General features: G+C 43.2%; 1 protein-coding gene across 5 annotated transcripts in view; it reads left to right on the forward strand.

Annotated features, from left to right (window-relative positions):
* LOC110520782 (ubiquitin-protein ligase E3A) overlaps positions 1-14,339 on the forward strand; it is a 37,646-nt gene that overhangs the window by 21,862 nt on the left and 1,445 nt on the right. For all 5 annotated transcript variants that reach the window (XM_036979059.1, XM_036979130.1, XM_036979098.1 and 2 more), the window contains 5 exons: positions 5,574-5,779; positions 6,666-6,830; positions 12,671-12,826; positions 13,890-13,963; positions 14,153-14,296. In XM_036979059.1, coding sequence (XP_036834954.1) covers positions 5,574-5,779; positions 6,666-6,830; positions 12,671-12,826; positions 13,890-13,963; positions 14,153-14,296 — 745 coding nt within the window. The remainder of the gene's footprint in view (positions 1-5,573; positions 5,780-6,665; positions 6,831-12,670; positions 12,827-13,889; positions 13,964-14,152; positions 14,297-14,339) is intronic.

Here is a 14,339-nt window from a genome sequence, read left to right on the forward strand (position 1 = left end):
GATCGAGTTCAGTGTCGATTCACAGATCTGGGGTAGGGTACCAAACAATTTCTGCAGCATTGAAGTTCCCCAAGAACACATTGGCCTCCATCATTCTTAAATAGAAGAAATTTGGAACCACCAAGACTCTTCCTAGAGCTGGCCGCACCACCAAACTAAGCAATAAGGTGAGAAGTGCCTTGGTCATAGAGGTGACCAAGAACCCGATGGTCATTCTGACAGAGCTCCGGAGTTCCTCTTTGGAGATTGTTGTCCTTCTGGAAGGTTCTCCCATGTCTGCAGCACTCTACCAATCAGGCCTTCATGGTAGAGTGGCTAGACGGAAGCCACTCCTCAGTAAAAAGTACACGACAGCCTGCTTGGAGTTTGTAAAAAGGCACCTAAAGGACTCTGACCATGAGAAACAAGAAACCGAGATTAAAATCTTTGGCCTGAATGCCAAGCGTCATGTCTGGAGGGAACCTGGCACCATCCCTACGGTGAAGCATGGTGGTGGCAGCATCATGTTGTGGGGATGTTTTTCAGCGGCAGGGACTGGGACACTAGTCAGGATCGGAGCAAAGTACAGAGAAATCCTTGATGAAAATTTGCTCCTGAGCGCGAAGGTTCACCATCCAACAGGACAATGACCCTAAGCACACAGCCAAGACAACACAGGAGTAGCTTCGGGACTAGTCTCTGAATGTCCTTGATTGGCTCAGCCAGAGCCCGTACTTGAAACCGATCAAACATCTCTGGCGAGACCTGAAAATAGAAAAGCATTGTGTTTGGGACAAATCGTTAACTAAACCCTAAACCTAAACTAAATCTTGTAATTTAATGTGGATATTGAGCAAGTTGAGGAGACTAAACTGCTTAGAATTACCTTGAATTATAAACTGTCATGGTCAAAACATATTGATACAATAGTATCGAGTCTGTCCATGATAAGGAGCTGCTCCATCTTCTTAACAGTACTATCAACAAGACAGGTCCTAGTTTCTACCTTAACAGCACTATCAACAAGGCAGGTCCTACAGGCCCTAGTTTCTACATTCTTAACAGCACTATCAACAAGGCAGGTCCTACAGGCCCTAGTTTCTACCTTCTTAACAACACTATCAACAAGGCAGGTCCTACAGGCCCTAGTTTCTACCTTAACAGCACTATCAACAAGGCAGGTCCTACAGGCCCTAGTTTCTACCTTCTTAACAGCACTATCAACAAGGCAGGTCCTACAAGCCCTAGTTTCTACCTTCTTAACAACACTATCAACAAGGCAGGTCCTACAAGCCCTAGTTTCTACCTTCTTAACAACACTATCAACAAGGCAGGTCCTACAGGCCCTAGTTTCTACCTTCTTAACAGCACTATCAACAAGGCAGGTCCTACAGGCCCTAGTTCTGTCACACCTGGACTTCAGTCTTGTGGTCAGCTGCCAATTGCAATTAGTTCAGAACCCTTGGATGTACACACACAGCTAATATTAATAACAGGCATGTCAATCTCTCCTGACTCAAATAGGAGGAAAGCTTGACTTCATCACTTCATTGTATTTGTGAGAGGTATTGACATTTATTTTATTTATTTTACCTTTATTTAACTAGGCAAGTCAGTTAAGAACACATTCTTATTTTCAATGACGGCCTAGGAACAGTGGGTTAACTGCCTGTTCAGGGGCAGAACGACAGATTTGTACCTTGTCAGCTCGGGGGTTTGAACTTGCAACCTTTCGGTTACTAGTCCAACGCTCTAACCACTAGGCTACCCTGCCGACATGTTGAATGCACCGAGCTGTCTGTCTGAACTACTGGCACACAGCTCCGACACCCATGCATACCCCACAAGACATGCCACCAGAGGTCTCTTCACAGTCCCCAAGTCCAGAACAGACTATGGGAGGTGCACAGTACTACATAGATCCATGACTACATGGAACTCTATTCCACAGTACTACATAGAGCCATGACTACATGGAACTCTATTCCACAGTACTACATAGAGCCATGACTACATGGAACTCTATTCCACAGTACTACATAGATCCATGACTACATGGAACTCTATTCCACAGTACTACATAGAGCCATGACTACATGGAACTCTATTCCACAGTACTACATAGAGCCATGACTACATGGAACTCTATTCCACAGTACTACATAGAGCCATGACTACATGGAACTCTATTCCACAGTATTACATAGAGCCATGACTACATGGAACTCTATTCCACAGTACTACATAGAGCCATGACTACATGGAACTCTATTCCACAGTACTACATAGAGCCATGACTACATGGAACTCTATTCCACAGTACTACATAGAGCCATGACTACACGGAACTCTATTCCACAGTACTACATAGAGCCATGACTACATGGAACTCTATTCCACAGTACTACATAGAGCCATGACTACATGGAACTCTATTCCACAGTACTACATAGAGCCATGACTACATGGAACTCTATTCCCCAGTACTACATAGAGCCATGACTACATGGAACTCTATTCCACAGTACTACATAGAGCCATGACTACACGGAACTCTATTCCCCAGTACTACATAGAGCCATGACTACATGGAACTCTATTCCACAGTACTACATAGAGCCATGACTACATGGAACTCTATTCCACAGTACTACATAGAGCCATGACTACATGGAACTCTATTCCCCAGTACTACATAGAGCCATGACTACATGGAACTCTATTCCACAGTACTACATAGAGCCATGACTACATGGAACTCTATTCCCCAGTACTACATAGAGCCATGACTACATGGAACTCTATTCCCCAGTACTACATAGAGCCATGACTACATGGAACTCTATTCCACAGTACTACATAGAGCCATGACTACATGGAACTCTATTCCACAGTACTACATAGAGCCATGACTACATGGAACTCTATTCCACAGTACTACATAGATCCATGACTACATGGAACTCTATTCCACAGTACTACATAGAGCCATGACTACATGGAACTCTATTCCACAGTACTACATAGAGCCATGACTACATGGAACTCTATTCCACAGTACTACATAGAGCCATGACTACATGGAACTCTATTCCACAGTACTACATAGAGCCATGACTACATGGAACTCTATTCCACAGTACTACATAGAGCCATGACTACATGGAACTCTATTCCACAGTACTACATAGAACCATGACTACATGGAACTCTATTCCACAGTACTACATAGAGCCATGACTACACGGAACTCTATTCCACAGTACTACATAGAGCCATGACTACATGGAACTCTATTCCACAGTACTACATAGAGCCATGACTACATGGAACTCTATTCCACAGTACTACATAGAGCCATGACTACATGGAACTCTATTCCCCAGTACTACATAGAGCCATGACTACATGGAACTCTATTCCACAGTACTACATAGAGCCATGACTACACGGAACTCTATTCCCCAGTACTACATAGAGCCATGACTACATGGAACTCTATTCCACAGTACTACATAGAGCCATGACTACATGGAACTCTATTCCACAGTACTACATAGAGCCATGACTACATGGAACTCTATTCCCCAGTACTACATAGAGCCATGACTACATGGAACTCTATTCCACAGTACTACATAGAGCCATGACTACATGGAACTCTATTCCCCAGTACTACATAGAGCCATGACTACATGGAACTCTATTCCCCAGTACTACATAGAGCCATGACTACATGGAACTCTATTCCACAGTACTACATAGAGCCATGACTACATGGAACTCTATTCCACAGTACTATATAGAGCCATGACTACATGGAACTCTATTCCACAGTACTACATAGAGCCATGACTACATGGAACTCTATTCCACAGTACTACATAGAGCCATGACTACATGGAACTCTATTCCCCAGTACTACATAGAGCCATGACTACATGGAACTCTATTCCCCAGTACTACATAGAGCCATGACTACATGGAACTCTATTCCACAGTACTACATAGAGCCATGACTACATGGAACTCTATTCCACAGTACTATATAGAGCCATGACTACATGGAACTCTATTCCACAGTACTACATAGAGCCATGACTACATGGAACTCTATTCCACAGTACTACATAGAGCCATGACTACATGGAACTCTATCCCACAGTACTACATAGAGCCATGACTACATGGAACTCTATTCCACAGTACTACATAGAGCCATCACTACATGGAACTCTATTACACAGTACTACATAGAGCCATGACTACATGGAACTCTATTCCACAGTACTACATAGAGCCATGACTACATGGAACTCTATTCCACAGTACTACATAGAGACATGACTACATGGAACTCTATTCCACAGTACTACATAGAGCCATGACTACATGGAACTCTATTCCACAGTACTACATAGAGCCATGACTACATGGAACTCTATTCCACAGTACTACATAGAGCCATGACTACATGGAACTCTATTCCACAGTACTACATAGATCCATGACTACATGGAACTCTATTCCACAGTACTACATAGAACCATGACTACATGGAACTCTATTCCACAGTACTACATAGAACCATGACTACATGGAACTCTATTCCACAGTACTACATAGATCCATGACTACATGGAACTCTATTCCACAGTACTACATAGAACCATGACTACATGGAACTCTATTCCACAGTACTACATAGAGCCATGACTACATGGAACATAGAGCCACATCAGGTAACTGATGCAGCAGTAGAATCAGATTTTAAAAAACAAAACAAAAAAACATATGGAACAGTGAAGCAACACAAACATAGGCACAAACTAACACTCAATAGCATACGCACTATTCTCACACGTACCTATGGATTTAGTACTGTATATATGTGGTAGTGGTGGAGTAGGGGCCTGAGGACACAGTCTGGGAATGTACTGTAATGTTTTTAAAATTGAATAAACTGCCTTAATGTTGTTGGACCCCAGGAAGAGTAGCTGCTGCCTTGGCAGGAAGTAATGGGGATCCATAATAAACCCGAGGAAGAGTAGCTGCTGCCTTGGCATCAACTAATGGGGATCCATAATAAACCCCAGGAAGAGTTGCTGCTGCCTTGGCAGGAACTAATGGGGATCCATAACAAACCCCAGGAAGAATAGCTGCTGCCTTGGCAGGAACTAATGGGGGTCCATAATAAACCCCAGGAAGAGTAGCTGCTGCCTTGGCAGGAACTAATGGGGGTCCATAATAAATACAAAAGTAAAGGGTCTGAAAACTTATGTAAATGTTTCAGATTTTTGCCAAATTTCCCAAAGCCGGTTTTAGCCTTGTCATTATGGGGTATTGTCTGTCGATTGATGACGTGAAACATATTTTTGTTGTCCATTTTAGAATAAGGCTGTAACGAAACAAAATGTGGGAAATATTCAAGGGATCTAAACACTTGGCCAATGCACTGTATGTTAGCCATAGACACATTTCTATAAAAAATAAAAATATTTTGACAAAGTTTTAAACTTTGAACTTAATATTCACAAACAAATTGTCCATCTGATTTCTTGGTATTAATGTCCAGTGCTCCCCCTCTCCTCTAGGCATGTTTACATATGACGAGTCCACCAAGCTGTTCTGGTTCAACCCACCCTCTTTGGAGAATGAGGCCCAGTTCACCCTGATAGGCATCGTCTTGGGCCTGGCCATCTACAACAACTGTATCCTGGATGTTCACTTTCCCATGGTGGTCTACAGGAAACTGATGGGGAAGAAAGGCACCTATCTGGACCTGGCAGACTCACATCCGGTACTGGAACATGCTGAAATATGTTTAAATGTTATTTTTAATCGGTCTATGTAATTAAAAAGTGTTTCAGTTTAGACGACTACTACAAGAGCTGTGTATTCAATTTTTATTAAAAACCTTGTAGTTTCATAATATAGCATTACCCCTGTTAGCTATGTATTAATATAGCGCTCTTAACCCTCTGCTAGCTACGTATTAATATAGCGCTCTTAACCATCTGTTAGCTACGTATTAATATAGCGCTCCTATCCCTCTGCTAGCTACGTATTAATATAGCGCTCTTAACCCTCTGCTAGCTACGTATTAATATAGCGCTCTTATCCCTCTGTTTGCTACGTATTAATATAGCGCTCTTAACCCTCTGCTAGCTACGTATTAATATAGCGCTCTTAACCATCTGTTAGCTACGTATTAATATAGCGCTCCTATCCCTCTGCTAGCTACGTATTAATATAGCGCTCTTAACCCTCTAGCTACCTATTAATATAGCGCTCTTAACCCTCTGCTAGCTACGTATTAATATAGCGCTCTTAACCCTCTAGCTACCTATTAATATAGCGCTCTTAACCCTCTGCTAGCTACGTATTAATATAGCGCTCTTAACCCTCTAGCTACCTATTAATATAGTGCTCCTATCCCTCTGCTAGCTACGTATTAATATAGCGCTCTTAACCCTCTGCTAGCTACGTATTAATATAGCACTCTTATCCCTCTGCTAGCTACGTATTAATATAGCACTCTTATCCCTCTGCTAGCTACGTATTAATATAGCACTCTTAACCCTCTATCTACGTATTAATATAGCGCTCTTAACCCTCTGTTAAATACGTATTGGTGGTCTCTCCCATTTATACTGACTGACAGCCTGGGGTCTCTCCCATGCCAGGTTCAGTACCAGAGTCTGAAGGAGCTGCTGGACTATGAGGGGGATGTGGAGGAGGACATGATGATCACCTTCCAGATCTCACAGACAGACCTGTTTGGAGACCCCATCACTTACGACCTGAAGGAAAACGGGGACAAGATACCTGTTAGTGCGGACAATAGAAAGGTAAGATACCTGTTAGTGCGGACAATAGAAAGGTAAGATACCTTTTAGTGAGGACAATAGAAAGGAATATTTTGTTGTAGCCCTGTCCAGAACGACCCATAGAGGAGTATCTAGTCTATCACAGAACCAGACTGACTGAAGTATCTAGTCTGTCGCAGGACCACTGACTGACTGACTGACTGACTGGAGAATCTAGTCTGTCACAGGACCACTGACTGACTGACTGAATTATCTAGTCTGTCACAGGACCACTGACTGACTGACTGAAGTATCTAGTCTGTCACAGGACCACTGACTGACTGACTGAAGTATCTAGTCTGTCACAGGACCACTGACTGACTGACTGAATTATCTAGTCTGTCACAGGACCACTGACTGACTGACTGAATTATCTAGTCTGTCACAGGACCACTGACTGACTGAAGTATCTAGCCTGTCACAGGACCGCAGTCATTCCCCTCTTCAAAGTGGGAGACACTCTAGACCTGAACTGTTATAGACCTATATCCATCCTACCCTGCCTTTCTAAAAATCTTCGAAAGCCAAGTTAACAAACAGATCACCAACCATTTCGAAACCCACCGTACCTTCTCCACTATGCAATCTGGATTCCAAGCTGGTCATGGGTGCAACTCAGCCACGCTCAAGGTCCTAAACGATATCATAACTGCCATCGATTTAAAGACAGTACTGTGCAGCCGTCTTCATCGACCTGGCCAAGGCTTTCGACTCAATCACCACATTCTTATCGGCAGACTCAACAACCTTGGTTTCTCAAATGACTGCCTCGCCTGGTTCACCAACTACTTCTCTGACAGAGTTTAGTGTGGCAAATCGGAGGGCCTGTAGTCCGGACCTCTGGCAATCTCTATGGGGGTGCCACAGGGTTCAATTCTCAGGCCGACTCTTTTCTCTGTATATGTCAATGATGTCTCTCTTGCTGCTGGTGATTCTCTGATCCACTTCTACGCAGACAACACCATTCTGTATACATATGGCCCTTCTTTGGACACTGTGCTTACAAACCTCCAAATGAGCTTCAATGCCATACAACACTCTTTCCGTGGCCTCCAACTGCTCTTAAATACTAGTAAAACTAAGTTCATGCTCTTCAACCGATTGCTGCCCGCACCCTCCCACCCGACTAGCATCACTACTCTGGACAGTTCTGACTTAGAATATTTATTTTATTTTATTTATTTTACCTTTATTTAACCAGGTAGGCAAGTTGAGAACAAGTTCTCATTTACAATTGCGACCTGGCCAAGATAAAGCAAAGCAGTTCGACAGATACAACAACACAGAGTTACACATGGAGTAAAACAAACATACAGTCAATAATAAAGTATAAACAAGTCTATATACAATGTGAGCAAATGAGGTGAGAAGGGAGGTAAAGGCAAAAAAGGCCTTGATGGCAAGGTAAATACAATATAGCAAGTAAAACACTGGAATGGTAGATTTGCAGTGGAAGAATGTGCAAAGTAGAAATAAAAATAATGGGGTGCAAAGGAGCAAAATAAATAAATAAATAAAATACAGTTGGGAAAGAGGTAGTTGATAGGGCTAAATTATAGGTGGGCTATGTACAGGTGCAGTAATCTGTGAGCTGCTCTGACAGTTGGTGCTTAAAGCTAGTGAGGGAGATAAGTGTTTCCAGTTTCAGAGATTTTTGTAGTTCGTTCCAGTCATTGGCAGCAGAGAACTGGAAAGAGAGGCGGCCAAAGAAAGAATTGGTTTTGGGGGTGACTAGAGAGATATACCTGCTGGAGCGTGTGCTACAGGTGGGAGATGCTATGGTGACCAGCGAGCTGAGATAAGGGGGGACTTTACCTAGCAGGGTCTTGTAGATGACATGGAGCCAGTGGGTTTGGCGACGAGTATGAAGCGAGGGCCAGCCAACGAGAGCGTACAGGTCGCAATGGTGGGTAGTATATGGGGCTTTGGTGACAAAACGGATTGCACTGTGATAGACTGCATCCAATTTGTTGAGTAGGGTATTGGAGGCTATTTTGTAAATTACATCGCCAAAGTCGAGGATTGGTAGGATGGTCAGTTTTACAAGGGTATGTTTGGCAGCATGAGTGAAGGATGCTTTGTTGCGAAATAGGAAGCCAATTCTAGATTTAACTTTGGATTGGAGATGTTTGATATGGGTCTGGAAGGAGAGTTTACAGTCTAACCAGACACCTAAGTATTTGTAGTTGTCCACGTATTCTAAGTCAGAGCCGTCCAGAGTAGTGATGTTGGACAGGCGGGTAGGTGCAGGTAGCGATCGGTTGAAGAGCATGCATTTAGTTTTACTTGTATTTAAGAGCAATTGGAGGCCACGGAAGGAGAGTTGTATGGCATTGAAGCTTGCCTGGAGGGTTGTTAACACAGTGTCCAAAGAAGGGCCGGAAGTATACAGAATGGTGTCGTCTGCGTAGAGGTGGATCAGAGACTCACCAGCAGCAAGAGCGACCTCATTGATGTATACAGAGAAGAGTCGGTCCAAGAATTGAACCCTGTGGCACCCCCATAGAGACTGCCAGAGGTCCGGACAACAGACCCTCCGATTTGACACACTGAACTCTATCAGAGAAGTAGTTGGTGAACCAGGCGAGGCAATCATTTGAGAAACCAAGGCTGTTGAGTCTGCCGATGAGGATGTGGTGATTGACAGAGTCGAAAGCCTTGGCCAGATCAATGAATACGGCTGCACAGTAATGTTTCTTATCGATGGCGGTTAAGATATCGTTTAGGACCTTGAGCATGGCTGAGGTGCACCCATGACCAGCTCTGAAACCAGATTGCATAGCAGAGAAGGTATGGTGAGATTCAAAATGGTCGGTAATCTGTTTGTTGACTTGGCTTTCGAAGACCTTAGAAAGGCATGGTAGGATAGATATAGGTCTGTAGCAGTTTGGGTCAAGAGTGTCCCCCCCTTTGAAGAGGGGGATGACCGCAGCTGCTTTCCAATCTTTGGGAATCTCAGACGACACGAAAGAGAGGTTGAACAGGCTAGTAATAGGGGTGGCAACAATTTCGGCAGATAATTTTAGAAAGAAAGGGTCCAGATTGTCTAGCCCGGCTGATTTGTAGGGGTCCAGATTTTGCAGCTCTTTCAGAACATCAGCTGAATGGATTTGGGAGAAGGAGAAATGGGGAAGGCTTGGGCGAGTTGCTGTTGGGGGTGCAGTGCTGTTGACAGGGGTAGGAGTAGCCAGGTGGAAAGCATGGCCAGCAGTAGAAAAATGCTTATTGAAATTTTCAATTATGGTGGATTTATCAGTGGTGACAGTGTTTCCTATCTTCAGTGCAGTGGGCAGCTGGGAGGAGGTGTTCTTATTCTCCATAGACTTTACAGTGTCCCAGAACTTTTTTGAGTTAGTGTTGCAAGAAGCAAATTTCTGCTTGAAAAAGCTAGCCTTGGCTTTTCTAACTGCCTGTGTATAATGGTTTCTAGCTTCCCTGAACAGCTGCATATCACGGGGGCTGTTCGATGCTAATGCAGAACGCCATAGGATGTTTTTGTGTTGGTTAAGGGCAGTCAGGTCTGGGGAGAACCAAGGGCTATATCTGTTCCTGGTTCTACATTTCTTGAATGGGGCATGTTTATTTAAGATGGTTAGGAAGGCATTTTTTAAAAATATCCAGGCATCCTCTACTGACGGGATGAGGTGAATATCCTTCCAGGATACCCCGGCCAGGTCGATTAGAAAGGCCTGCTCGCTGAAGTGTTTCAGGGAGCGTTTTACAGTGATGAGAGGAGGTCGTTTGACCGCTGACCCATTACGGATGCAGGCAATGAGGCAGTGATCGCTGAGATCTTGGTTGAAGACAGTAGAGGTGTATTTAGAGGGGAAGTTGGTTAGGATGATATCTATGAGGGTGCCCATGTTTAAGGCTTTGGGGAGGTACCTGGTAGGTTCATTGATAATTTGTGTGAGATTGAGGGCATCAAGTTTAGATTGTAGGATGGCTGGGGTGTTAAGCATGTTCCAGTTTAGGTCGCCTAGCAGCACGAGCTCTGAAGATAGATGGGGGGCAATCAGTTCACATATGGTGTCCAGAGCACAGCTGGGGGCAGAGGGTGGTCTATAGCAGGCGGCAACAGTGAGAGACTTGTTTTTAGAGAGGTGGATTTTTAAAAGTAGAAGTTCAAATTGTTTGGGTACAGACCTGGATAGTAGTAATATGTGGACAACTACAAATACCTAGGTATCTGGTTAGACTAAACTCTCCTTCCAGACTCACATTAAGCATCTCCGATCCAAAATAAAATCTAGAATCAGCTTCCTATTTCACAACAAAGCATCCTTCACTCATGCTGCCAAACATACCCTCGTAAAATTGACCATCCTACCAATCCTTGACTTCGGCGATGTCATCTATAAAATAGCCTCCAACACTCTACTCAGCAAATTGGATGCAGTCTATCACAGTGCCATCTGTTTTGTTACCAAAGCCCCATACACTACCCACCACTGCTACCTGTATGATCTCGTTGGCTGGCCCTCGCTTCATATTCGCCACCAAACCCACTGGCTCCAGGTCATCTACAAGTCTCGGTAAGGTGGGGCTTTATTTCAACTGATTGGTCAGCATAGCAACACCCACCCGTAGCACACGCTCCAGCAGCTATATTGCATTGGTCATCCCCAAAGCCAATACTTCCTTTGGTTGCCTTTCCTTCCAGTTCTCTGCTGCCAATGACTGGAATGAATTGCAAAAATCACTGAAGCTGGAGACTCATATCTCTCTTACTTTATTCATCAGCTGTCAGAGCTGATCACTGTACCTGTACACAGCCCATCTGTAAATAGCCCACCCAACAACCTCATCCCCATATTATTATTTACCCTCTTGCTCTTTTGCACCCCTGTATCTCTACTTGCACATCATCTCAAATCAAATCAAATTTTATTTGTCACATACACATGGTTAGCAGATGTTAATGCGAGTGTAGCGAAATGCTTGTGCTTCTAGTTCCGACAATGCAGTAATAACAAGTAATCTAACTAACAATTCCAAAACTACTGTCTTGTACACAGTGTAAGGGGATAAAGAATATGTACATAAGGATATATGAATGAGTGATGGTACAGAGCAGCATAGGCAAGATACAGTAGATGGTATCGAGTACAGTATGTACAAATGAGATGAGTATGTAAACAAAGTGGCATAGTTTAAAGTGGCTAGTGATACATGTATTACATAAGGATACAGTCGATGATATAGAGTACAGTATATACGTATGCATATGAGATGAATAATGTAGGGTAAGTAACATTATATAAGGTAGCATTGTTTAAAGTGGCTAGTGATATATTTACATCATTTCCCATCAATTCCCATTATTAAAGTGGCTGGAGTTGAGTCAGTATGTTGGCAGCAGCCACTCAGTGTTAGTGGTGGCTGTTTAACAGTCTGATGGCCTTGAGATAGAAGCTGTACATCTATCACTCCAGTATTAATGCTAAATTGTAATTATTCTGCCTCTATCGCCTGTTTATTGCCCTCCTCCCCACTCTTCTACATTTGCACAGACTGTACATAGATTTTTTTTTCTATTTTTTTTCTATTGTGTTACTGACTGTACGCTTGTTTATTTCATGTGTAACTCTGTGTTGTTTGTGTCGCACTGCTTTGCTTTATCTTGGCCAGGTCACAGTTGTAAATGAGAACTTCTTCTCAACTAGCCAACCTGGTTAAATCAATAAAAATAATTAAACACTTACTGACTGAACTATTTAGTCTATCATAGAACCACTGAAGTATGAAATAAGTTGATACAGTGGAAGTGAATGATGCCATTTCATTTTGACTGGTCCTATCTGTGTTTCTGTGATCTCCAGGAGTTTGTCTCTCTGTATAGTGATTACATACTTAATAAGAGTGTGGAGCGCCAGTTCAAAGCCTTCAGGAGGGGCTTCCAGATGGTCACCAACGAGTCGCCTCTCAAGTGTTTATTTAGACCTGAGGAAGTGGAGCTACTGATCTGTGGAAGCAGGGTAAGGAAACTAATCTGAGGCCCTTTCTCAATTATTCTTTCTTTGTTTACTCGCTTCCTCTCTCCTCGTTTCCTTCTCTAATTGATTTGGGGGAGAAGGTCACAGGAATGTGAGTCTTTCCGGAGGCAATGATGCAAGGTATCACGGAAAGACCAATTGAGCTTGAGCTATAGAAAATACATTTGGTGTCATAGTTGTGGTCACTGCTTCATGTTTTCTACACCACCTGATCTAATGCAGCCTGATGTGTGTGTGTATATATATATATATATATAAATATATATATAAATGATGTGGTGTGTGTGTGTGGATATATATATATGAACTCAGCAAAAAAATAAATGTCCTCACTGTGAACTGCGTTTATTTTCAGCAAACTTAACATGTGTAAATATTTCTATGTACCCGTCTCTTGTATTCTTGTATCCTTCTACACCCCCTGATGTACCCGTCTCTTGTTTTCTAACTCCTTCTACACCCCCTGATGTACCCGTCTCTTGTATTCTTGTATCCTTCTACACCCCCTGATGTACCCGTCTCTTGTTTTCTAACTCCTTCTACACCCCCTGATGTACCCGTCTCTTGTATTCTAACTCCTTCTACACCCCCTGATGTACCCGTCTCTTGTATTCTAACTCCTTCTACACCCCCTGATGTACCCGTCTCTTGTATTCTAACTCCTTCTACACCCCCTGATGTACCCGTCTCTTGTATTCTAACTCCTTCTACACCCCCTGATGTACCCGTCTCTTGTATTCTAACTCCTTCTACACCCCCTGATGTACCCGTCTCTTGTATTCTAACTCCTTCTACACCCCCTGATGTACCCGTCTCTTGTATTCTAACTCCTTCTACACCCCCTGATGTACCCGTCTCTTGTTTTCTAACTCCTTCTACACCCCCTGATGTACCCGTCTCTTGTATTCTAACTCCTTCTAAACCCCCTGATGTACCCGTCTCTTGTTTTCTAACTCCTTCTACACCCCCTGATGTACCCGTCTCTTGTATTCTAACTCCTTCTTCACCCCCTGATGTACCCGTCTCTTGTATTCTAACTCTTCAGAATTTAGACTTTCACGCACTTGAAGAAACAACAGAGTATGACGGAGGCTACAACAAAGACTGTCGCATTATCAAGTAAAAAACATGTAATTTCTCTCCAGAATTACATAGAATGTTAAAATGATGACGTAGATGTTTTAAATAACTTGTCTTTGAACATGTATTTTATTAGACCGCCATTACACTCCTGCTCATTCTGATGCTGCTGTTGTAATGTTATTATATATGTTTTATGAAATGCTGTTCTTTATTTCTCACTCATAGAGACTTCTGGGAGACGGTGCATTCGTTTGGTGAGGAGGATAAGAGACTGTTCCTCCAGTTTACTACGGGGACTGACAGAGCACCCGTAGGAGGCCTGGGCAAGTTAAAGATGATCATCGTCAAGAACGGCCCCGACACAGACAGGTGAGACCAGGCCTCGGGTCCCAAATGGCATCCTGTTCCCTAC

The sequence above is a fragment of the Oncorhynchus mykiss genome, chromosome 1, assembly GCF_013265735.2.
Source record: "Oncorhynchus mykiss isolate Arlee chromosome 1, USDA_OmykA_1.1, whole genome shotgun sequence".
Lineage (NCBI taxonomy): Eukaryota > Metazoa > Chordata > Actinopteri > Salmoniformes > Salmonidae > Oncorhynchus > Oncorhynchus mykiss.